Source organism: Rana temporaria, chromosome 12, assembly GCF_905171775.1.
Source record: "Rana temporaria chromosome 12, aRanTem1.1, whole genome shotgun sequence".
Taxonomy (NCBI): domain Eukaryota; kingdom Metazoa; phylum Chordata; class Amphibia; order Anura; family Ranidae; genus Rana; species Rana temporaria.
The window spans coordinates 65,456,327-65,481,774 of record NC_053500.1 but is presented as its reverse complement, the minus strand read 5'-3'; the positions used below and the strand labels follow the sequence as shown (position 1 = coordinate 65,481,774).

General features: G+C 43.4%; 1 protein-coding gene across 1 annotated transcript in view; it reads left to right on the top strand.

Moving 5' to 3' along the window:
* The window catches only part of LOC120919370 (unconventional myosin-XVB-like), a 130,475-nt gene that overhangs the window by 34,987 nt on the left and 70,040 nt on the right, over positions 1-25,448 (top strand). The window contains exons 16-23 of the mRNA XM_040331501.1: positions 1,482-1,566; positions 1,642-1,782; positions 3,530-3,725; positions 6,866-6,953; positions 10,821-10,974; positions 11,086-11,195; positions 22,259-22,318; positions 23,930-24,005. Of these exons, the coding sequence (XP_040187435.1) occupies positions 1,482-1,566; positions 1,642-1,782; positions 3,530-3,725; positions 6,866-6,953; positions 10,821-10,974; positions 11,086-11,195; positions 22,259-22,318; positions 23,930-24,005 (910 nt within the window). The remainder of the gene's footprint in view (positions 1-1,481; positions 1,567-1,641; positions 1,783-3,529; positions 3,726-6,865; positions 6,954-10,820; positions 10,975-11,085; positions 11,196-22,258; positions 22,319-23,929; positions 24,006-25,448) is intronic.

Below are 25,448 nucleotides of genomic sequence, written 5' to 3'. Positions count from 1 at the left end.
TTTGCTACTTTACAACTGAGACAGGGGGCAGTGCATAGTGTAGGAGAGACAAGGTATAATCTTAACTTGGAAAGAAGTCAAGGGCTCGGATTCAGATACGAGTTACGACGGCGTATCTCCAGATACGCCGTCGTAACTCTGAGTGTGCGGGGTCGTATCTATGCGCCTGATTCTTAGAATCAGTTACGCATAGATTTCCCTAAGATCCGACCGGCGTAAGTCTCTTACTCCGTCGTATCTTAGTTGCATATTTACGCTGGACGCTAGATGGCGCTTCCGTATATTTACGCATAGAATATGTAAATTAGGTAGATTTGCCGATTCAGAAACGTACGTCCGCACGGCACATTTTTTTACGTCGTTTACGTAAGGCTTTTTCCGGCGTAAAGTTACCCCTCATAAAGCAGGGGTAAGTCATGTTAGGTATGGACGTCGGAAACGAACAGCGTCGTATTTTACATCGTTTGCGTAAGTCGTTCGCGAATAGGGCTGTACGTAAGTTACGTTCACGTCGAAAGCATTGACAGTTTGCGGCGTAATTTGGAGCATGCGCACTTGGACACGTTCACGGACGGCGCATGCGCCGTTCGTAAGAAAAGTCAATTACGTGGGGTCACAACTCACAAGTAATTTAAATAAAACACCCCCACATCATCCACATTTGAATTAGGCGGGCTTACGCCGACACATTTACACTACGCCGCCGTAACTTAGGGCGCAAGTTCTTTGTGAATACGGAACTTGCGCCCTAAGTTACGGCGGCGTAGTGTATCTGAGATACATTACGCCCGCCAATAAATACGAAAATGTATCTGAATCCAAAGCACCCAATGTGGTTCCTCTCTGTTCTCTGATCCCTCATGGGTCATTTATAGAACACTAAACTGACACAACCTCTCAGGAGATACCTACAACCTCCCAGCAGAAAGCAGGTAAATTATAGCTTCAGCTCTGTATGTTTTTCTGTGAGCTTAGCACAGGAGGTGTGTATCTTTTCCCTTCACTCAGCTATCCAATTACAGACAGCTCTGTGTTCTAGCTCCGCAGTATGTGAGAGGTCAGATCAAAGTACCCCCCCCCCCCCCCCCGCTTTGTGCTGCTGTAAAAAATCATTTGTTTGATCTGTAGGTTTTAGAAAGCTTTACAGGAGAAATGGTGACGGATCAACAGGTACAACTTATTATCAAGCATTTGTTTCATTTCTCTGTATCACCTGAAGCTAGACCAGGGGCGTCGGGGGGCAATGGCTGGGGGGGCTGGAGCCCCGAATGTGCCCCCGAAAAGCCCCAAGTCTCGATAATAACTTATAACATTATTAGCCCCGAGCCGTTTCCACAGGCAACGGGGAACGATCTCCCTCTTATTGAGCACCTTCTGGGTGTATGTAAGGTTTTACAACGTCTTTAAATAGAGGCTGTAAAATGTTGATACATTTTATGAAAAATACAGTAGACAGTGTAATAACGGCATATGTCTCTAAGGTATACTGGGATGAAATGGATGGTACTGAGTATTCATATCAAAGGAAAACATTCCAGCAGAAGAGAGACTTCTTCCAAAAGATAGGTAAGTAACATAAAGCATATAAAGGTTTTGGATTCCAAAAAAAAAATAGGAATTTATAACATATTTATGTTACAGAGGCTCAAGAGGTTCGAGTGAAATCTGTGAAACCACCTTCTAAAATTCTGCTACCAGTTCCTGTAACAAAGCCAGTAAGTGACAGTGACAGTGACAGCGATGAGGAACCTCCAGAGCCACCGGAACCAGAGCCACAACCAAGTAAGTCACAAATAATAAATCTACACAGTATTCATTCTGTTTTCTGAGTCCCCCTAGTAACAGTTTTATTACCCATTGATCCTATGCATCTCCTCTCCCCATTTCCAACCTTGGGGTGTTTGTTTTTTAAAGTGGGGTAATTTCAAGGGTGTTTACCCTATCCTGGGACTTCAAGGACTCAATTAATATCATGAGTAGACAAAAAATGCGTGAACTACTTGTATCATCACAGGGTGATACTGTAGATACACAAGTAACAGTGTGCCGACGTCCCAGTTTAGTTTAGAAGAAATTAGAATAAAGATATGGACTTTGTAGGCACACGCAAATATTTAGTAACAAATTGAAGTTTTTAATAGGATAAAGTTAAAACCATTGTATACAAACACATTAAAAAAACATAAAGTTGAGTAACCTCACGGACTCTCATAACACCTCCAATACATATACATATACCACAAGTAACTGGCATTTTAGGGCCTCACAAAATGAGATCAGGCAATCAGTAAACAATGATTGATCTATCTTCAAATATCTATAACTTTCAAACAGACTAAATAATATACACTGATTTGTTTCTTTTTTTCACCAAAGAAATTCAGAAGAGTACAATTTGACCTAAATTTATGATGAAAGATAATTTTTTTGCAAAGTTTTATAACATAAACTAAGAAAAAATGTTTTTGTCAAAACGTTTTTCCTTTATTTAGTAAAAAAAAAAAAAAACCCAGTGGTGATTAAATACTGCCAAAAGAAAGCTTTATCTATCTAAAAAAAATATATATTTTAAATTATTTTGAGTATTGTCAGTCAAAGTGTGACAGCGCTTAAAACTGAAAAATGGCCTGGATTGGTAATGGTTGAAACTGTGTGGTCTTCAAATTAAGCAAATACAGCAACTTTTTTTTTTTAAGTTTAAATGGTATGAATAAAGCTGGCTGTTCTAAGCACCCATGTCGATGGTATATTGTTTGTCCTTACCCCTGTAACTGGACAGCTTGGCCTGCACTTAAAGTGGAACTTTACCCATAACAATAAAAATGTTCTTTACCATTCCACATTAATAATTATGCTACCATCATGTGTGCTGTAAATTATCTCCAGCATTGCTCCTGTTTCTTCTTGCTGGAGGCTGCCATTTTGCTTAAGCCCAGAGCCCTTGAACAGCAGTAAATCATAAAACAGAACTAAACCTATCAATTTAATTGTTTAAAAAAACAGGTACATTCCTGGAATGCCGGAATTGCTACATGTCACCTTTGTTTGCGTCCTAAATCAAACTGTCAAACCATTAAAGGCTGGCATAAATAACTGATCACATGTGCAGCATCATGGCAGTTGCAGATCAAACAGAAGAAGCTTCCTTGTCTGTAAAGAATAGGAGGGTTTAATTACACTTTAAGGCTGTTATCAGATCGGTCCTCTACAAACCCAGCAGTGCCTAAAAAAGCCTAAAAAAGAGAGCAACTGAGCATGTACAGAGCAGGGTGAGACAGTGTATTACTGGATTTTAAACATAGCCATACCTTTTACATAGCTATACATGCAAAAGGGGCCAGCCTGAAGTGATCTTGGCAGGACCTAATTTTTTTTTACTGAAGTTTCACTTTAAATGTGGAGAAAAATATAGTTTAATTGAAAAAAATTATGTTTAAGCCATTCCCTGAGTAAGATATCACAGCTGAGTAGCTTATTAATTATTATTTGCATTTTCAGGTAAAATTTTGTTTATTTTGTGTTTTCACAGAAATATCACCTCCAAAGGCGCCATCCATCATACCCCCTCCTCCTCCTAAACTAGACGACGCTCCAGTTAAAGAGGCTAAGCAGGTTCCTGAAGTAAAATCTGCACCTAGACGACAACCCAGCAATCAAATAAGAGATATCATCAAGATGTATCAAAGCCGTCCCCAAGAAGAACCTAAACCCTATGAACCAGTCAGGTATGACACCAAATAAAGCAGAGTTTAAAGCGGAAGTAAACCCATCTATAAAACAGTTTAATTTCTGGCACGTGCCGGAAATGTAACACTTCAATTGATTGTGCTCTCAATCAAACTGTCAAACCATCCAATGGCCGGTATCATAACAGATCACATGTGCAGTATCATGGCTGTTGTAGATTAAACAAGTAGTAAACTGCTGCTGCAAAAAAGCTTTCCCCTGAAAGATGCATTATGTGCTAGAATGCATTGCGTACTAGCACATTATGCAAGACTTGTCTTCAAACAAAGCCCTCCAGCGGCACGCTGTCACAGTTGACAGGGCTTCCATCTTCCCCCAGTCTTCCTTCTGGGTTTGTGACCTCCAGCTACATTAGTACAAATAAATGGCCACTGCCCTCACATATAACTGGCCTTTGCAGCGAAGAGCACATGGAAGGGCAACTTCTTGCTCTACTTATTGACCAGCCTGCAAACAACCACATTTTTCTGTCTAACAGTATGCGTTAAAAACAAGGGTTTAGTCTGCACACATGCAAAGGCCAGTTCTAGGTGAGGGCAGAGGCCATTTGTTTTTACTGTTGAATATTGGTGAGAGGACGCACTGGACACCTTTTGCTGCCATAGTGCTATGTGCTGTGTGTCCAGTGCGTGCCTTTAAAGCGGAGGTCCACACAACAATGGAACCTCCACTTTTCGGAACCCTCCCCCACTCCGGTGTCACATTTAGCACCTTTCCGGGGGAGGGGGTGCAGATACCTGTATCGGTATTTGCACTCACTTCCAGGCATAGACTCCTGCGGGGGTCACGCCACTTCCCGTCCCCCTTGCTGTCTTCTGGGAAACACACAGGTCCCAGAAGACAGCGAGGACCAGTGAGGTTATGCAGCGCGAGTCGCTCATGCGCAGTAGGGAATTGGGAAGTGAAGCCTCAACGCTTCACTTCTCAATTCCCTTACCGAGATTGGCGGCGGGGGCAGGCGAGAGCCGAGCGATTGATTTGCTTCGGCTGCCGACATCGCGGGCACCCTGGACAGGTAAGTGTCCATTTATTAAAAGTCAGCAGCTGCAGTATTTGTAGCTGCTGGCTTTTAATAATTTTTTTTAGGCGGACCTCCGCTTTAATGAAGGGTGGACTACCTCCAGGCTCACCTGCCATCTGCCTATTCATTATAATGCATGTGCTTCCACTGTGGAGGCTCACAAAATTTAGCGTTAGGACTACAGAAAATACCAGGGTGCCTTGATGGGGCTCTGTAGCTTACGCATGTATTCACAAATGTGTGCAGACTAAACATTTGTTTTTAATCCATACTGTTATGCCGCATACACACGATAATTTTTCGGCATGAAAAAAACTTCGTTTTTAAAAAACGTCATTTAAACATCGTTTTTCCATTTCTGAAAAACGACAAATTTATTTTTCGAACATGCTGCATTTTTTAACGTTGTCTTAAAAAAATGTCGTTTTTCGGGTTGTAAAAAATGATCGTGTGTGGGCTAAAACGACGTTTTAAACCCGCGCATGCTCAGAAGCAAATTATGAGATGGGATCGCTCGTTCTGGTAAAACTACCGTTCATAATGGAGTAAGCACATTCATCACACTGTAACAGACAAAAAAGCGCAAATCGTCTTTTACTAACAAGGAATCAGCTAAAGCAGCCCAAAGGCGAATAGAACTTCCCCTTTAGAGTGCTGTTGTACGTGTTGTACGTCACCGCGCTTTGTTCATCATTTTTTAAAACCATGGTGTGTGAGCAACGTCGTTTTTAATGATGAAGTTGGAAAAACATCGCTTTTTGGACATGCTGAAAAACTAAGTTTTCTTTAATGCCGAAAAATGATCGTGTGTACGCGGCATTAGATAGGAAAATTTGGTTGTTTGCAGGCTGGTCGGTAAGTTGAGCAGGAAACTCTCTGGTTTTGTTTTTCCGGCTACCTGAGTGGCCGGAGCCACGATGACATAGCTCTCGCGCAGTCCCTTGGGAACCCCTCATTTACAGCACGGCTCTGAAGGTCTGACACAGTATGCCTTCATAGTGCATGCACTGCTGACATCACCGGATGCATGCAGTGTAAATATCTCCTAAACAGTGCAAGTTTATGAGATATTCACTGTAACTACAGGTAAGCCTTATTATTATTATTATTATTATACAGGATTTATATAGCGCCAACAGTTTGCGCAGCGCTTTACAATGCAGGGAGACACTACACCAACAGTACAATTCAAAACAAAAGGGTTATAGCTTACAATCTAAAAGGGAAAGGCTGGTGAAACAAAAGTTAGGGACTGTGAGGGATGAACTGATGAGGGGAGTATAAGATTTGGTTGTTAGCTGGAGGCAGGATAGGCCACCCTGAAGAGATGAGTTTTTAGGGATTGCCTAAAAGTGGACAGAGTAGGAGATAGCCGGACAGATTGGGGTAGTGCATTCCAGAGGATGGGAGAGACTCTGGAGAAGTCCTGGAGACGAGCATGGGAGGAGGGGACAAAGGAGCTAGAGAGCAGAAGTTCTTGGGAGGAGCGAAGAGGACGGGTGATATTTGGAGACAAGATTGGTGATGTAGCTCGGGGCAGAATTGTGAATCGATTTGTATGTTATTGTTGGTGTTTTGAATTTTATTCTTTGGGCAATGGGAAGCCAATGGAGGAATAGGCAGAGAGGAGTGGCGGACACTGAATGGTTGGTAAGGTGGATGAGTCTGGCAGCGGCATTCATGATAGACTGAAGAAGGGATAGCTTGCAGAGAGGTAGGCCAATGAGGATGGAGTTACAATAGTCAAGGTGATATATAACAAGGGAGTGAATAAGTTGCTTAGTGGTCTTGACTGTTAGAAAGGAGCATATTTTGGAGGTGAAGTCTGGACGATTTGTACAGTGATTGGATTTGGGGCTGAATTTGTATTTGGGGCGGATATTATAGGCTTTCCTATAGGTACAAATCAAAAAACAAAGTTTACTACCACTTTAAGTAAGTAGGGTTTTTGAGGATTAGCAGAAGAGGCTGCTGGGAGAGAGCAATCGTTTTATAAAACTAGACAAAAGCCATTGAGATAAGAAAAACCTTGTTCATGTCTTTGCTTTCTTGGAATTAATGCCGCTATGGTTTGTGTGATCCTTTATTGTACTGTAGGAGAACAGCCCATACCTTCTTAAAGAAGAAAGATCCCAAAGAGGAAGCTCTCGAGAGACTCCGGAACTCTGCACCCTCTCCAGATGGGGTAAGGCCAATAAGAAATACTGGAAAGTGCATTAATGGCCATACAAGAAACAATATGATTGTTTGATATAATCTGTTTTAAGTATCCTCTCTGTCAGAAATTGAGTGGTTTAATCCATAGATGATCATTTTAACTGAAAAGCTTTGGTGTAAAATGTGACAAATGTGGGCTTATTTATTGTGTAAATTAAAACAGGACTTTTATACTAACTGTAAAATCCATTTCCAGGAGTCCACTGACGAGCATAGCCCAATGATAAATAATCAACCTAGGGTTATACTGCTGCCTAAGGAAGAAATGAACGCTGGGCACATAGAAAACTGAAGGCTAGCCGCCTTGAGGCTATGAGCCTTCTGATCTCACACATTTGAAGTTTTTGATGACAGTCGAAGAGAAAACAATAACATATAGGAGGAGGGAGCTGTGATCCTCAAAGGACTCCAAGAAAAGGATTGAGGAACACAGCTTGATGATAAAAAAACAACCTAGGGATGTCCAAAAGCAGTCCAAAAAAAAGAGGGACGAGCACATCAAAACAAGCACAGGCGAACCATTCCAACAAGTGGAAAACAAAGAAAAAGGGAAACCAAGGACATTAAACAGCCTTTGAAGAACCTTTCAACCAAATTTGAAAAGTTGAAAGCCCAATAAACTCTCATAGCCCTGGTGGAGTGGGCTTTACCGTGAAGAGAAGGCACTTCACCTTTCAATTCATAAGCCTGCACAACAACCAAAGACAAATAGTTGAATTATATACTCTACACCAGGGACCTTCAAACTATGACCCTCCAGCTGTTGCAGAACTACACATCCCATGAGGCATTGTAAAACTCTGACATTCACAGACATGACTAGGCATTATGGAAATTGTACTTTCTGAACAACTATAACCATAGTTTGAAGACCCCTGCAATACACAAAGGGTACTTTTAGGGTGCCAAAAAATATGTTTAGGGTGCCAAAAAATAAACTTCACATATATATATATATATATATATATATATATATATATATATATAATTTAAAAATAACAATTGATCTAAAAATTACTTGTGCGTTTATCATCATACATGCTCTGTGCAATAGTTTTGCACAGAGCAGCCCTAATCCTCCTCTTCTCGAGTCTCCCGACAGCACTCCTGGCAACCCCCACGGGGTGCCGAGTGCATAAGGGGGGTACCTGTGCGGGCTCACTCCCACATTGACACAGTAGGTTTCTGCCCCGTCCCTAGCACTTCCTGTCTCTGGCTGTGATGGACAGCAGCAGGAGCCAATGGCTTTCGCTGCTGTCTCTGAGCCAATGAGGAGGGAGAGAGCAGACAGAGCCTCTGATCTTATGTACATCAGTGGACTGAGATTGGGGTCAGGTAAGTATAAGGGGGGCTGGGGGGGGACTACATGCAGAAAGTTTTTTACCCTAATGCTGAAAATGCATTAAAGTTCACCCTAAAACTAAAATCTCTAAATCTACAGACATCCACAACCTAAGACTAACCTATCTAGCCCTGTAAAGAAGAAATCGCAATACATACCTTTTTTGAAGCTGGTCCGGTCTCCAGCATCAGCAGGGCAGAGGACTGGGTGTCAGCAGGACAGAAGATTAGGCGTCAGCAGGGCAATGGACTGGGAGACAGCAGGGCAGAGGACTGGGGCTGGGCGACAGCAGGGCAGAGGACTGGGCGACAACAGGGCAGAGGACTGGGCATCAGCAAGACAAAAGACTAGATGTCAGAAGGGCAGAGGACTGGGTGTTGGCAGGACAGAAGACTAGGTGTCAGCAGGGCAGAGGTCTGGGTGTCAGCAGGGCAGAGGACTGGGCGTCAGCAGGGCAGAGGACTAGGCGTCAGCAGGGCAGAGGACTAGGCGTCAGCAGGGTAGAGGGCTGGACGTCAGCAGGGCAGAGGGCTGGACGTCAGCAGGGCTGAGGGCTGGCCATCGGCAGGGCAGAGGGCAGTACGTCAGCAGGGCAGAGGACTGGACTTGATTTCTCACAGCTAGGACAGTTGTCAGGAACAAGTATGGAGATCGAGATGCTAAGAGAGCTCCCCTTGCGGCTGAGTGCAGCGCGACCCTGGAGTTGGGAACAGGAAACGCGGTGCCCACAGAAGCACGGTAGGCCAGGTGCTTGCTTGCAGTCTGAAGAGCTCAGCCACTGAGGGATGGCTGAGGCAGGCAGAACTGAACTTGTAGTATTTAAATGAACGGAGATAGCAGAAGCCAGGCCAGGGGTCAAACACAGGTAGGTCAGTCCAGAGCATATACGGGGGTGAGCCAAGGTCATACACGAGCAGGGTCCAGGTACAAGCCGAGGGTCAAGCCGGGTGATCAGGAAGCAGAAGTAGAGTCAAGAAGCAGGCCGAGGGTCAAACACAGGAGACCAGGAAGCAAGGTTAAGGCAAGCCGGGTCACAACAGATAAGCACGGATCAGGAGACAAGGTCAAGGTACACAGGAGACTGAAGAGATAATCCAGCAATGAGCAGCTCCAGCAGCAGGCTTAAATAGACCAGGAAGTTGGTCATGTGATCTGTTCAGGTTGCAAGGAGGAAGTACCGCCCACCTTAGTCACCATGGCGGCCATGATTGTCCTGGGCGGAAAAAACAGATACCATTTTGATCTTTGTCAGTTGAAAGCACTTTTTTTACTTCTAACATCTAAATTTCTAAAGATAGAAATAGAAAAGCTGACCAAGATCAAGATGGTATCTGTTTTTGCCTGTAGTACTGTCCTAACTGTGAGAAATTGGGCAGAGCAGTTTTCGACCCAATTTCTCAAAGTCCAGTGGCTGCTTAAAATAAATACTGGCATTTTCAGTTTTTTTTTTTTACCTCCACGTTGCTCTCTGCCTCAGAAAGACCACACGATCATCCCTGAGGCCTGCCCCCAGCCCCTCTACCTACGAGAGCGACAGACGGCATCACCCCTTGGCTAGCCACACCCTCTCACGAGACCTGAATGAAGGGATCAGCCCCTCAGCATTAATCAGAGCCCTGAGTCACTGAACAGCTCTGAAGCTGGGGGAGCCAGAGGAGGGATCGGTCAGTGTGCCGCATGTGAAAGTTCCTGTCCGCCTGGTGAGCTCAGCTGTCTGTGACAAAGCGAAATTTTCGAGACTCACACCGGGACATTTGTCAAATATTCGTGAATGTCCCTGGCAATTCGGGACTGTTGGCAACCATGCAGATGAACTTCCACTGCTCTGGTCCTGATAACTCTGCAAAAGAATCTCCCAAAAATTCTGACCTGCCTTAAATAGCAGAGTCCTGTGCTAACTGAAACTAAGGCAGGTTGTCACTACTGACTGCAGGACCATTGCAGTGAGAACACCAGTATACTTTATGAATTGGGAAAAATTTGTGGCCCATTGGCTAACTAGGTAGACTTCCAGGAGTTCCAATATCCAACCAAAATCTACCAGTAGCTGTTAATAATAGTAGAAACAAATCTTCAAATTCAAGCAAGAAATACAGCAAAAAGAAAAAATATATTCATTCTCCATAGGACACTATGTTAAATTGAGCAGGTGTGAGGGGTTATAACATATGATCATGTTGGTCTGGTACTGAAATTAGCCACTTTAATGTAGAACTATAGGCAAAACTGTATTTATTTTTTTCATTTTGGATAGAGTAAGGATAGAGTAAGGGAGGATTATAACCCCTGCAAATTAAGGGAATCTCTTGGGGACCCCGAGGTCACCAGAACTAGTGTCCCTATTAGAAGATTTCCCCCTATTACTGTTCTGGGGACAACCCAAAATGTGGTATTTGCTTCCTGAATGAATTCTGTTTTAAAATCAACACATTTTGTAACAGCCTTGCACAAAACAAATAAATCCTTTTCTTTTTCTTCTTTTTTTTTTTTAAGAAAGCTATAAAGCCGCCACCACCACCACCTCCATTTTCTCCTACAGAAAAGAGTGAGCCAACAAATTCTATTCGAGAGAAGCAAAAGCCACTTTTAGGGCTCTTTTCATCTGGTTTACCACCGGCCCCAGAAGTTCAGGCTCCAAAGGGTGCAGGTAAAAAAAAACGGCAAGATTTTCTGAATAACCAATTTTTTTCTAAATGTCCTGTAATTCCCTCTTCAAAAGCATTCAGCTTTATTCATTTTAACGTTTCTTTGCTTTCAGGAAGAACTCTTGAAGGTGACCACTCCACCAGGTCAGCTCTCATCAAACATAGTGCCAGTGTTTACTTCTCCTACAGTGATGTGAACTGGAGACTTTATGTGCGGAAGGAAGTAAGTTTATAGAGAAAGTTTTTAAAATTAGGCAATGTCCCATTACAAGGGGAAAGTGCCAGTGCAATGTATTCATTCAGTTTACTATAGGACACCATATCTACGTATCGTATGTGGGGGCCAAACCATCACTTCCAGGACTCCTTGTTTTTCTTTATGCTGAAGATAGTTCCTAATGACATTAGCCAAACCATAATTTCCAGGACTCCTTGTTCTCTTTTACGCTGAAGATAGTTTCTAATCTTTGGGGTCATGTCCTGCTGCAGAACAAATTTGGGGCCAATCACATGCCTCTATGATTGTATGACATGATGGATAAGTACCTGTTTTTATTTCTCAGCATTGAGGACACCATTGATCTGTGATAGTTCTGTTAACCGCAAAGGGGTTAATATGGATTCTACTGCTGTTCCAAATTCCAAGTTCAGATCACCATGCATGGCTAGGAATAAGTCACTGATACAACCGTCTCAGTTGAAGTACATCGTTATCTCTGCTTTATTGCAGACAAGACAAACTTCTACATACAGCATGATACGTCACTATTATGTTAATGTGAACTAGAAAGCACATCTAATTGGCCGAGATACAAGAAGAGTACAAGATGGGGTGTCGATCTTAGCCGGCCCTCTGATGTGTCTTCACCTCCCCATTCCTAAAGCTGTGTGGGAGAGGGAGGCATTCGCCATGTTTGGGAGGGGTGTTATTAGGAGCTGATTTGAGTAAGGAAGGATTATAGCAGTGGTATACAAGAAAAAGCAATATAGACTTTATATTAAAGATGTATAGAGAATAGATATTTTCTAATTTATCATTATGCTCATTGCATTCCTTCACAGACCCCCCTAAAATGGCTATTTTCTATCTGTCCCTCAAACTAAAGGACCTCTGCGGACGGACAGGAAACGTGAACCCTAGATTCCCCAGGGCGCGCAGAGTCTAAGGTCCAGCAGGTGTTCCCCACAGCCTCTAGTGGTGAGGATGGCTTTCGCTGCAACTGAACACAGGACGCGGCCCTGGGGTTCCCTATCCTATCCCTAAATCCCTATAGGACTGTGAAATTATGGACGGGGAGTGACTGTAAAGGAGTGAAAGGTTTATCCTCTTCCTTCATGCAGGGATCCTCTTCTTCTTGGTGGAGAAATGTAGGTGTACTGTTATCTACAGCCTTGCTCATTAACTTCTTTACAAAGGGCAGAATACAGCATACAACCAGAGCCAAAAGAACTAGGATTATTAATACCGTTACTCTTATCTGGGCAAGCACCTTTTGCCACCCACTCATCCAGCTGAAATATTGATCCCACGGGTCTGCAATACCGGAGTTCTTCTTCAACTCCAATGACAGATCTTCTAATTTCTTTATAGCTAGAGTAACCTTATCATTTGGGCCAGTATTGTCAGGAATGTAGGTGCAACATGTTCCCGTTTTCTTCATCATTTTACAGACACCTCCTTTCTCAGCTAACACCATGTCTAAGGCCATACGGTTCTCGAATGTCATATAGGAAGTGGGGGCTATCTGGTCAGCAATTCCCTGGAGGGCGTCTCTGGTGTAATTTACAAATCTCTGTTGGTTGTTTGCTTCCTCCTGTGACTGGGTGTGTCACTGTATAAGTTACATTGCCAGGGAACTGGAGGACAGGAGACTATGTTACAGTAATCAAAGATAAAGGTGGCCACATGTGTGTTTGAAGAGTTATACTAGAATGTGGTGAATAGCTTGTCATTTTGTGTAATGGCTACCTGCTGAGCCCCCCCTTGGACCAAACAGAAAAAAGGATATGCAGCATAGTCAGCACGAAGTGGGCGGGATCTTTTTCTCAGGGGTTGGAGCTTTCTTGCAGTGGGAAGTGTGTATCCAGATTTTCTTCACAGCCAATTTGACTGAGGTGGCTGTGGTCAGCAAAACTTGGAACGAACCATCAGATCTTGGCTCAAGAGATCCTCACAAACTTCTTTACTAGCACCCAATCTCCAGGCAGTAGTTGGTATGTTCCTGTATCTAATTCAGGATCTGGAATGGGAGAAAACACTCGTACGGATATTGGTTAGGTTAATGAGACAAACGTGTGACATAGCTAAACACATCAGATTGTAACTGCAACTACTGTGGGAAGCCAAGTCTGGGGGCTGAACCAAACAGAATTTCATAAGGGGACAGAGCATGTTTTCCCCGGGGGGGGGGGGGTCTGACACTGAACAGGGCAATGGGCAAACTGTCTGGCCAACTCATGTTAGTCTATTGGGCAATCTTTAACATCCTGTCCTCTAGAGTCCCATTCATCCTTTCTACCTTCGCACTACTTTGAGGGTGGTATGAGGTGTGTAGAGCTAACTGAACTCCCAGTGCTGCCCAAATCTCTTTTGTAAGGGTTGCTGTGAAGGCTGGGCCCTGATCGCTCTCTATCACCTCTGGAACCCCAAATCTACATACTAGCTCACTCAGTAGTTTCTTAGCCGTGGTCTTGGCTGTCATGTTTGTTACAGCGTAGGCTTCTGGCTAACCAGGGAACATGTCCACCACCACTAGGGCATATTCATATCGGCCACTTTTTGGCATCTGTATGTGATCAATCTGTATCCTCTGGAACGGATAGAGCGGTTTTGCCAAATGCTTCTGCGTTGTCTTCTCTGTCCTCCCCGGTTTGCATTTTGCACATACTGCACATGAGGCGCAGTCATTTCTGGTTAAGGTGGTTATCCCTGGGGCCCAGTAATACTTGCTAATTAGTGAATTCATTAAGTTCTTAGAGAGATTTGCAGTTCCATGTGCCCATTAGACGACTGCTGGATACATATATTTTGGTAAACAGTTTTTTCCTCTCATCAGATATAGATCTCCATCATATTCTGCTCCTTTATTGATCCATTCCAAATGTTCTTCTGTGTGAGCTGCATTTTGCATAGAGGCTAGGTATAGCCTGTCAGATGGCACATGGACTTCCAAAGGCATCTGTGCTAAAGATTCACTCTCCTCTTCGGCCACTTCAGCCGTTTTTCGTTGGTCTTTCGCTGCTTGTTTGGCAGCTATATCCGCTAGGTGGTTCCCTCTGGCTTCTTGAGAATTCAGTTTGCCATGTACTTTAACCTTCAAGACAGCCACTTGGTCAGGCAGGAGTAGTGCATCGATTAACTCCTTGATGGCTGGGCCGTGTTTCACCGGTGTTCCGGCCGCTGTCAGAAATCCTGTAGCCCTCCAGATGATACTGAAGTCATGGGCCACTCCCAGGGCATACCTTGAGTCCGTGCAAATGTTGGCTCTTTTACCTTCTGCTATCTTACACGCTGTAATGAGGGCAAGGAGCTCCGCTTCCTGAGCAGATACAGTTGGAGGTAATGCTCCTGATTGTAGAATTTCAAATTCTGAGGTCACAGCATAACCTGTGTGGTACTTTCCTCCTTCGTCCGCATATCTGGAGCCATCCACAAAAAGTATGTAGTCAGGGTTTTCCAGAGGAGTTTCACTCACTGTAGGTAAATGTGTGGTTTCCATGCGCATCATTTCAAGGCAGTCATGTGGAACAGTACAGGGGTCTTTTTCTTCACCTTCTCCGATTCCTTCTTTATCTTCTCCATCTTGTCCCCCCTCAAAAAATGGCAGAAGTGTGGCCGGGTTGAAAGTGAGACATCTTTGGAGGGTCACATTGTCTGGAAGGAGGAGGGAGATTTGCAACCGAAGATGTCTGGCGGTGGACAGGTGTCGGGGTTGCAAGTGATTCAAGATGGCAGCAATGTCATGCGGTGCCAGAAGAAGCAGGGGGTGTGCTAAAACAAGGTCTGAAGTTTTGTCCAGTAGTGCTTGGGCAGCAAAGACTGCTCTTAAGCAGTAAGGGCCACCCCTAGCCACGGGGTTTAAGCGGCATGAATAGTACCCAATGGGTCTAGTCCGGCCTCCATGTGGTTGAGCTAGGACCCCTGTTGCGTGGCCTTTTCTTTCTGACACAAACAGCTTAAAGGGTATTCCATAATCTGGGAGGCCCAAAGCAGGAGCTGTAGATATTGCTTGCTTCAGCAGAAAGAAATTGTCCAGGGCTTTGCTTGACAGGTTAGACGGCACAGACTTGAGAGCATTATAGAGTGGTTGCATGAGGATCGATGCATCAGGGATCCACGCCCTGCAGTAAGATATGAGCCCAAGAAAAGCATGCAGTTGTTTAGTGGCCTGTGGTTGGGGAATGTCCTGGATAGCAGCCACTCGGTCTGATGTGATATGTCTTGGAACACCACTGTATTTTGGCTTTGGAGGCCTTACAGCCTTGTTCCGCAAGATAGCATAGTAGGCTTTCTGAATTTTCTTCTGCAGTATATTGGTCATCTGTGCAGAGAAGAAGGCCGTCCACATATATGAGAATAGTCACTGCAGGGTGTTCTTTTTGCCCTGTATCAAGTATTGAAGTTATGGCTTTGGCAAACTGGCTTGGAGATTTGGCACAATTGGGGTGTCCAACACTGTGGCTTCATTAACTGCTCAGAGGTCTTGGATCATTCTGTATTTCTCTGCTTCTCCTCTTGGGGTCTGTTTCTTCACTGGGAACAAGGGTGTATTGCATTCAGAAGTACAGGGTATCAAAGCTCCATTGGACACAAGAGTCTCGACCTGTTTTGAGATGACTGTGGATTGAGCTGGCTTCAAGGGGTATTGTGGTTTCCGGGGCAATGAACTTGACTAAAACTGGTGGCACTTTCAAATGACCAATGTCTTCCGGTCCCTTGGACCATAGGCACGTAGGGATTCTGTTAAGTACGTCTTGTGGTATTGTACTTGGAGGTATTGCTTCATGAAGTATCATCATGCGAGGCAGAGAACACAAGGCAGATGAGTCTTCTGGGGATAAGGGAGAATTTAGCTGCACTCCTCCTTCAGGCGTGGAAATGATTGAGGCCTGTAGTCTGGACAGCACATCAGCTCCGAGCAAATTCATGGGACAGGTAGAGGACACTGTCATCAGGTTTGCCCATTGAGAGAGTTCGGGCGTGGTGGTGGTGGTTGCTGATGTCCGCGTTGTCCTTCACGGGGGTCTGTCTTGTCTGAGATGTCTTGGGGCTCTACATTCTCTTCATCATGGGCCACCATGAGGGGCGTTGATTTTCTATACCTCTGGCCACCAACAGTAGTTTGGACATCTACATAGAGCAGTATTCGGGGCGGGTCACCGTCAGGCCTTTTCTGGTATCCTCTCTGAGCCCTGAGACAAAAACAGTTGATAACATGTGTGTGTGTGTGCACCTTTTCATGGCGAGAGAAGCCCAGATCATCAAAGGCTTGTACGAGTCTGGCATCATACTTCTCCACAGACTCCCCTTCATCTTGGGTAATATCTTGGATGGTGGTGGTCTGATCCGTCAATTTCTCCTTTGCCCATTCGTGGAGTTGGGCACAGAACTCCACACCTGAGGAACAGGAAGTGGCACTTCCGTATTGGGGAAGACAGGAGTGTGGTAGGAGCCATACTGGTTTAAAACAGGAGAACTGGGTATATGCATTGGTTAGGCCTTCTGGGTGTACCAAGATGGCCACCTGCAGGAAGTGCACTGGGCTGGGCAGGAAGTGAGAGCATGGGTGCACTAAGATGGCTGCCGGGAGGAAGTGCACTGGGCTGGGCAGGAAATGAGGATGTGGGTGCACTAAGATGGCTGCCGGGAGGAAGTGCACTGGGCTGTACTTGAGCTTGGGTAGTGGGAAGAAACTGGGCGTTAGGTGGAGGGCTGGGTTTTCCCTGTCCTTACTTCCAAATTCCATAGGGGGGGTGGTCTGGAAACATCAGGTTTGTGATAAACATATACAAAACAATCGCCATCTTTCTTCGCCTCTTTGTGCAATATTCTTGCTGCTCTATCACATAGATTTCCTTTATCTTCAGTCTGGCAGTCTTCCAATTCACAAACTTTCATTACAACAACCAACGCTTGACTTCTGTCCAATTTACAATGTACTTGTTTCACATCCAACAGACCTTGTTCATTTCTCTAACCTTCTGTCCACTTGCATTCCACTTCCAAATTCTTTAACCATTTCCTTGCTGATTCCTTACATCTCATGCTCACTAGTGATTTCATATCTAGTAGACATTCTAACCCATCCTCCCCCTCCTTCTAAAACAAGAACGCAAGGGTTGGGGGGCTCCTATCGCAAGTTTCTTTCATATTCCCTCTTTCACTGGGAAATGTACGTTTAATCTCAGAACACACAAACACAATGAGAACAAAACATGACACCTGCTGTCTGTCAAGTTGCAAAAGCATCAACAGCTGAGATACACCCTCATGGGTTAACCATTAACCCTGAGAAACTCGTCTAAAAAGACATTTGTTGCAAAGTTTTCCGTCCTGTAAGGCAAAACCTTCTGGACAACCTACCCGTCTTCCCAGAGGCAAATGAGCTTTTACCTCCTGGGTCAGAGTAATCATCAATTGCAACAACTTTCAGCTTGCTGAATTTGCAAATTTAAAGGACAGCAGACACCGAACAATACAAACATTAAACAAATACACAGTCAGTAGAAATCCGATAGCAGGTTCGTTAAAACAGCCCCAGGCGAGATATAAAAATTACCTGCCTCTTTGTTGACTTTCAGGAAGCCGACACAGACCAATTTGCCAATTTAGACAACGAATTTCTGTACAGTGGTAAACATATAATATATATATATATATATATATATATATATATATATACACTCACGACAGAAGGGGTGCGCAGTCCCTGTATTCGTCTGTCCCGATCGGCAGCTCAGCCTTTAGATTGTGGTCTTCCTTCAGTCAAAAACCTGGAGCCCCACGTTGGGCACCATCTGTGATAGTTCTGTTAACCGCAAAGGAGTTAATATGGATTCTACTGCTGTTCCAAATTCCAAGTTCAGATCACCATGCATGGCTAGGAATAAGTCACTGATACAACCGTCTCAGTTGAAGTACACCGTTATCTCTGCTTTATTGCAGACAAGACAAACTTCTACATACAGCATGATACGTCACTATTATGTGAACTAGAAAGCGCATTTAATTGGCCGAGATACAAGAAGAGTACAAGATGGGGTGTCGATCTCAGCCGGCCCTCTGATGTGTCTTCACCTCCGCATTCCTAAAGCTGTGTGGGAGAGGGAGGCATTCGCCATGTTTGGGAGGGGTGTTATTAGGAGCTGATTAGAGTAAGGAAGGATTATCGCAGTGGTATACAAGAAAAAGCAATATAGACTTTATATTAAAGATGCATAGAGAATAGACATTTTCTAATTTATCATTATGCTCATTGCATTCCTTCACGGATCCTGACCAAATCTCTTACTCCATTTGCAGAAAAGCAGCCCCAAACTTGCAAGGAACCTCCACAATGCTTCACTGTTTCCTGCAGACGCTCATTATTGTACCGCTTTCCAGTCCTTTGGTGAACAAACTGCCTCCTGCTACAGCCAAATTTTTCAAATTTTGACTCATCAGTCCAGAGCACCTGCTGCTATTTTCCTCCACCCCAGTTCCTATATTTCTGTGTATACTTGAGTCGCTTAGCCTAGTCTCCACGTTGGAGGTATGACTTTTTAGCCACAATACTTCCATTAAGACCACTACTGGCCTAACTTCTCTGGACAGTAGATGGGTGTATCTGGGTCCCACTGGTTTCCACCAGTTCTGTGCTGATGACACTGCTGGACATCTTCCAATGTCGAAAGGAAGTAAGCATGATGTGTCTTTCATCAGCTGCATTAGGTTTCCTTGACCAACCCCCTACATCTATGGTCCTCAACCTTGGCCAATCAATGGTGTCCTCAATGGCAGATACTTATCCATCATGCCATACCATCAGGGAAGCATGTGATTGGCCCCAAATTTTTTCTGCAGCAGGACAATGACCCCAAACATACAGCCAATGTCATTAAGTATTATCTTTGACATAAAGAAGAACAAGGAGTCGTGGAAGTGATGGTTTGGCCCCACAAAGGCCTAATCTGGGATTGTATGAAGAGACAGAAGGGTTTGAGGCAGCCTACAATGTGGTTTGTTCCACTTCAAGATGTGTGGAACAATTTACCTGCCGAGTTCCTTCAAAGACTGTGTACAAATGTACCTAGAAGAAATTATGCTGGTTTGAAGTTTGTAGTGATATACATGTCCAATAAATGTAGTGATATAGATGTATAGTATCCAGTTCGATTAGATATTGATATCTTAGGTATTAGTACCGTGTTTCCCCGAAAATAAGACCTACCCTGAAAATAAGACCTACCCCAATTTTCAGGAAGGGCTGCAATATAAGCCCTACCCCGAAAATAAGCCCTAGTTTGAAGTGATTGTGGACTGCTGGAATCCTCTGTATTGTAGTGTTTTGTGTGAAGGGTGTGTTTCTGTGGTATAGTTGAGTGAGATGCCTTCTTAGAACGCCGCTCAGCTGACCTCCCGTAGCTCGCCTCTTCTCCCAGCTGTCAGCGGGGGAATTCGGCCCCCCCTCTGCAAGGCTTGGAGCAGGTAAGAAATTTAATGCGGGCCATCGGAAAGCGCTGAGCCGCGCTGAGCTGATCCCCACAGCTCTTCTCTTCTGCCAACTTTCAGTGGGGGATATCTAGCCCCCCTCCCTCTGTAAAGCTTGGAGTGGGTAAGAGAGCACAGGAGGACCATCAGAAAGCGCAGAGCCGCGCTCAGTTGATGATCCCCACAGCTCTCCTCTTCTCAGCGGGGATCTTGGCCCCCTACCTCTGCAATGCTTGTGCCAGGGAAGACGATTGGGGGGCCACGGAAGCTCCAAACTGCACTATAGGAAGGTATGTGGCACAGCACAGATTGCAGACACACATACTTTTTACATTACATTGGTGGTGAGGATTCTAGCAATTTGTAAGCATTTTTACTCTGTTCACACTGAGGATTAAATGGCAAGCCCTACCCCGAAAATAAGCCCTAGTGTGTTTTTGGGTGCCAAAATTAATATAAGACCCAGGCTTATTTTCGGGGAAACACGGTATGATGACTATAAATTAGGTTGTTCCGCAGCAACACACAGGCTCTCCAGAGAACGCATTTTAATTAACTTTCAATAATGAACAAAGTCCAAATTCCACAGATGATACAAAATCCAACAGAGTAATTCAAAGTCTCATCTTAGACCTGTGCCATATTTCTCAGAGAATACATAGAGAATATATATTCTGATCACTTCCAGACCAACATATATTCATACAGAGAATACATAGGGAAAATATTCTCTCAGTGACAAGGCTCATTTCCAAGATTATATTCTCTATCCACTGAATAGCTGAGCAATTTGATTGGCCGTCTTTGATCTACATCCTGTCTTTCAGAGTGACAGGTAATTGTCACTCCCAGCCGGAGTCACCAATTAGTATTAGGGAGCTAACTAGTATACATCCTTGCATACCAATAAGCTCCCTCTAATAAGTAATTAGATTACATGTGGCCTGAGAAATGGTTTGAAGTGTAAAAACAGATTCATCCTGTCTCTTTGCCTATTGACAATCGACAAGCGTCTTTAACATGTAATTACAGGTTTGATGTGTAAAATAGATCATGTATGTCTTTTAAAGTGTAACATGTAATTACAGGTTTGAAATCTGGCCTGGTCCATTTTGGAACACAATAACACAACACAATAATATGACATTATATATATATATATATATATATATATATATATATATATATATATATATATATATATATATAAACATTCCACATAAATCTACATATATTACAACAAAGCTAAGTCGGCAATCACATCAAATACTGATTTGATTTAGATTTTTCTTCTGTTTACTCACTTTGCATTTTGTAAATTGATAAAAATAAAATGCTTTGAAAGCATTCTTACACTATATATATATATATATATATATATATATATATATATATATATATCCGCCAATAAGAGGGTACCGCTGGTTCTTCTGTATGGGGCCTGGGCAGCTGACAAACAGAAGCAAGGGGTGGAACCTGGGCAGGAAGGGGTGATTGGTGCCACAAAGGGGTGGGGGGGGGGGGGCATTATCTGGTACTGATCCCCAGTAGTTCTCCTGTGTGGAAGCTGAAATCTGGCTTATCCTCCTCTCCCTGGTGGCTTCCTTTCCTCTCCTCCCCCTGGCTGCTGCAGGTGTTTCAGGATGGAGACCGTAGTGGGGCCAGTAAATATGTAATATTTATTGGCCCTTTCCTTTTCTGATAGTGAGTGATCGGTACTGATCACTTACTATGTTCATTCATAACTGAAGCACAGTAAACTGTACAGAGCTATTGCTGATCATTCATTCTGTGCAGCTGGGTCTGTAGATTGAGGATTGTCCTCAGTCACTTTCTCTGTCACTTTCTCTGTCTCAAAAGTGGCCCATACAGTGTTAATGAGTGGTTTGTTTGTGCTGCTGGAGCCACCTGTTACTCTATGGGGATGCAGCGGCTGTATAAACATAGCCATGGGTTCTAATTTGTTAAATGTACAGGTTTGGGTGAGTGACCCCAAATATAGTTTGTCTGTGTTTCGGGCCACAGATCTGCAACCACAGGGTTGTCAAATTGGGACCTGTGGCTGCATTTGTACAGCTGCTACATCCCCATATAGAGACATAGGCTACCTGCACATAACTCCACCCACAGAAAAAAAAACACTGATTCACACTGGCCACAGTGCCCATGTGAATAAGCCCAAAGACCTAGCATGATTTAGCAGGAATTTTGTAAGTTATGTTGTGTTTGTGTTAACTAATGATTTTAGTGTAATTCTAGCAAAAATATTATTTAGATTTGTTTTGATTGTTTTCAGGATGGGGGGCGGTTTGTTGGGGGACCCTGTCAGGTAGTGATTTCTAGTTCTTATGGGTGCACATTGGGACCCTGTATAACACATTGTTAAGCAGGGGTGGAAATGAGTTTTGAGATGCTGCAACAGTTGAATGGGGCATTGGTCAGGGACACTAAAAGTTGGGATAGACCAAAGAGAACCAAATAGCTATCCACCTGAAGCAAATTATGTTTTTTTTTTTTTTTTTTTTTTAGCATATAAGAGCAACTTCCTAAGTGATGTTTACATTGATATCTTCTAATTGTGAGTCGTTTCTTTGCAGATCTTCTATCCGAAGGAAAAATTCACTCATCCATATTATTTGAACCTTCTGTGTGAGCAGGTGAATAATAGTACCAGATGCATTCTTTTTTATTTAAATATTTTCCATGTGTGTGAATATTATACCATGATCTGCAATTATCAATTTTCAAAGGAAAACATATATGTTTTGGGCATTTAACAGGTGAATCTGAAATATCAAAGACAACTAACCAATACTTTGGGGTCTATGTATAAACCGTTCGATGAACAAATATGAGGCAAATGCGCTCAGCTACAGCAAAACTTTCCATATTCTAGGATAAAAAACTATCTTGCATGATTGAAGCATCACCTAGTGGCCAAAATGCAGTATTTGTTTTTGAAAGCCTCAATATGAAAAAAAGGAATTTAGTTATTTTTACAAGATAGTAATGTTAATAACATTAGATTGAATGTACCCTTCTGACTAACAGAAAACTGTGTTCAAAAAAGAAACCAGAAAAACATATTCTGAATAAATCACTAGAAGCAGATGGCTTACACTGGAGATTTCGCAAAGAATATAGCCACACAATAGCCAGACCATTAATCCTAAATTTTAAGGACAGCTTGCTGACTAGAATGATACCAGCTGATTGGTGAAAGGTAAAAGTGGTACCAATATTCAAAAAAGGTCAGAGATATAAACCTGGAAACAACAGACAAGTCAGCCTAGCATCAATAGTATGCAAACTATTGGAAGAAATGATAAGGGACCATATCCAAGAATTTTCTGATGAAAATAGTATCGTTGTCGAGGGATCCAGCACCATCCTCCTCCGGGCTAGTTCTTCACTAGCCTTCAGGTTCCTGGCATCGGCATCCTAACTCTGGACAGCTGGCTATGCTGCTTGCGGTGCTGTGCTTTTTGAATTGGCCTGCAGCCTTGTCCCAGAACACTGTGGGGAGGGAGGGAGGGAGGGAGGAAGGAAGGATAACTATCTGAGCGGAAAGGGTAGCAGGTACCTGTCAAAACTAGATTCTCCCCCAAAAAGATATTCTCTCGTGGAATCAATGATGCAAAAAGATCCCAGGTTTCTACTAGATCACCGGCTCAGCAATAGAATGCAATGCCAAGCTGCATTGAGCAAGGCCAGTAGACTATTAGTATGCACTAAAACCTTACCAACTATGTAACTAATTATTAAAAATACAATCATGTAAAAATAAAATGCTCAGCTCATAGGTTGCTTATGAAATACAGTAATATCTGTTTCATGTATGCTAGGAAACATGGCAATTAGGCAATACGTTTTTTTTCTGAGCCTCAAATTTTAACAGATTGTGGAGCTAGATAAGAAGAGCCATGCATGAATAGAAAGTCCTGGAAAATCGAGCTGGTAGAAGAACAATGATCAATTGTTGAAAGTGTTAGATCTGTTGGTCACGGGCAATGCAGTCCATGTCCTAATATGAGAATAGTGTTTTGTAGAATTTGGCCAGGACAGGACATTGATCCTAAGCTTTGTATCACCAATATCATAAGCTGCTCTTCATAGTGTCCAAAGCCCATGTATTTAACATTGTTGAGTCTATTCTATCTTGTTGTTTTGTAGCAGTCAGATCTTTGGTAACTTGTGACTGGGTAGCTGTTAATTATGTATATAGGATTTGAGGTGCACAATAGTCATGTAGGTTTCTGTTGTGATAGATAATTCGAGACACATTCTCAGACACTGGTTTCAAGCTGTCTAAAGAGGAGAGACGGAAGATGAAAGACTTCTTAAGTAAGTACAAAGAAAATGTATGAGATTTACCTGCCCACATCATTTGTCTTCCCTTCCTGTGATTAGCCAGCTAATGTTGCCCTTTGCTAAGCAGTAAGCTGTGGACTATCAAAATGGTCAGGTGCTTGGAGCCTTTAGAGCCAAACTCTAGAGCAGTGGTTCTCAACCTTTTAGTGCCGTGACCCCTTGATAAAATATCCCAAGTTGTGGGGACCCCTAACAGTAAAAAAAAAATCGTAGCGTGGGTTATCGGCACCCAAGGCAATACAAGTAATTTGTGCTCCCTGAGTCCCTTTCACTCGTACAGTATTAAAACCTCATATGGTACATTTTAGGATGTATCACTCTTTCTCTTTGTTTTCCTTTATTTACCCTTTTATCTCTCTCTATCCTAATTTATTTTTCTTTTTTTTCCCCCATCTCTCTCTCTAGCCATCTTTCTTGTTTTTTTCTCTTATTTGTTCTCTCCCTTTTTCTTTCTTCCTCCCCCTCTTTTCCTCTCCCTTCCATGTATTTTTTTTGTTATTATTCCTTCTGTTACTCCTGCAGTACTGGAGGGGAGTTGGGATGAGTGGCAGTGCTGGTAGGAGGAATGGGATGAGTGGCAGTGCTTCGAATTCCTCACCAGTCAGCTGACCTCTAGTCTATGCCACCCAGAACTGAATGGGTGGCTGCGAAGAGACTGAGTGGTCAGCCATGGACTCCAGGAACAGCCCAACTGGGTGGCCACAGGCTCCAGAGACAGCCCTGCTGGGCAGTCGCAAAAAGGCTGGGAGTGGTGCAGGCTTCGGGAACAGCCTAGGATTTGGTGACCCCTGGCAAATCATCATTTAAACCCCCGAGGGGGTCCCGACCCCCAGGTTGAGAACCACTGCTCTAGAGAGATATGAAAATAAAAGCGGTAGGAAACTGTTGCAGTTTAAAAAAAAAAAAAACACCTGCATAGATCAGGGTATGTTGTCTGACAGGAGTGTGTGGATCGTCAAGACTTTAAAAATATATATATATATCTACTTCAACTTCTTATTTAGCCGTTTTTTGGACTTAAAGTGGAATTCCAGCTTAACTCTAACCCTAACTACTGTAGCACTACCCATATAGGAGCCACTTAGTTGATTGAAAGAAACGGGGGGGGGGCGCCTCTCTAAGTGTAGTATTAAAACAGTAACATTTATTGCACTTATGCCGCTTACACACGACCGTTTTTCATGACATGAAAAATGAAATTTTTTAAATTGGTCATTAAAAACGATCATGTGTAGGTTGCAGAGAATTTTCCTTGACGTGAAAAATGGCCATTAAAAACTTAGAACATGCTCTAATTTTTCTCTGCGTTTTTCACGTAGTCGTTTTTCACGTCATGAAAAACAGGCTTTAACGACGGGGAAAAAACACGCATGCTCAGAAGCAAGTTATGAGATGGGAGCGTCGTTCTGATACAAC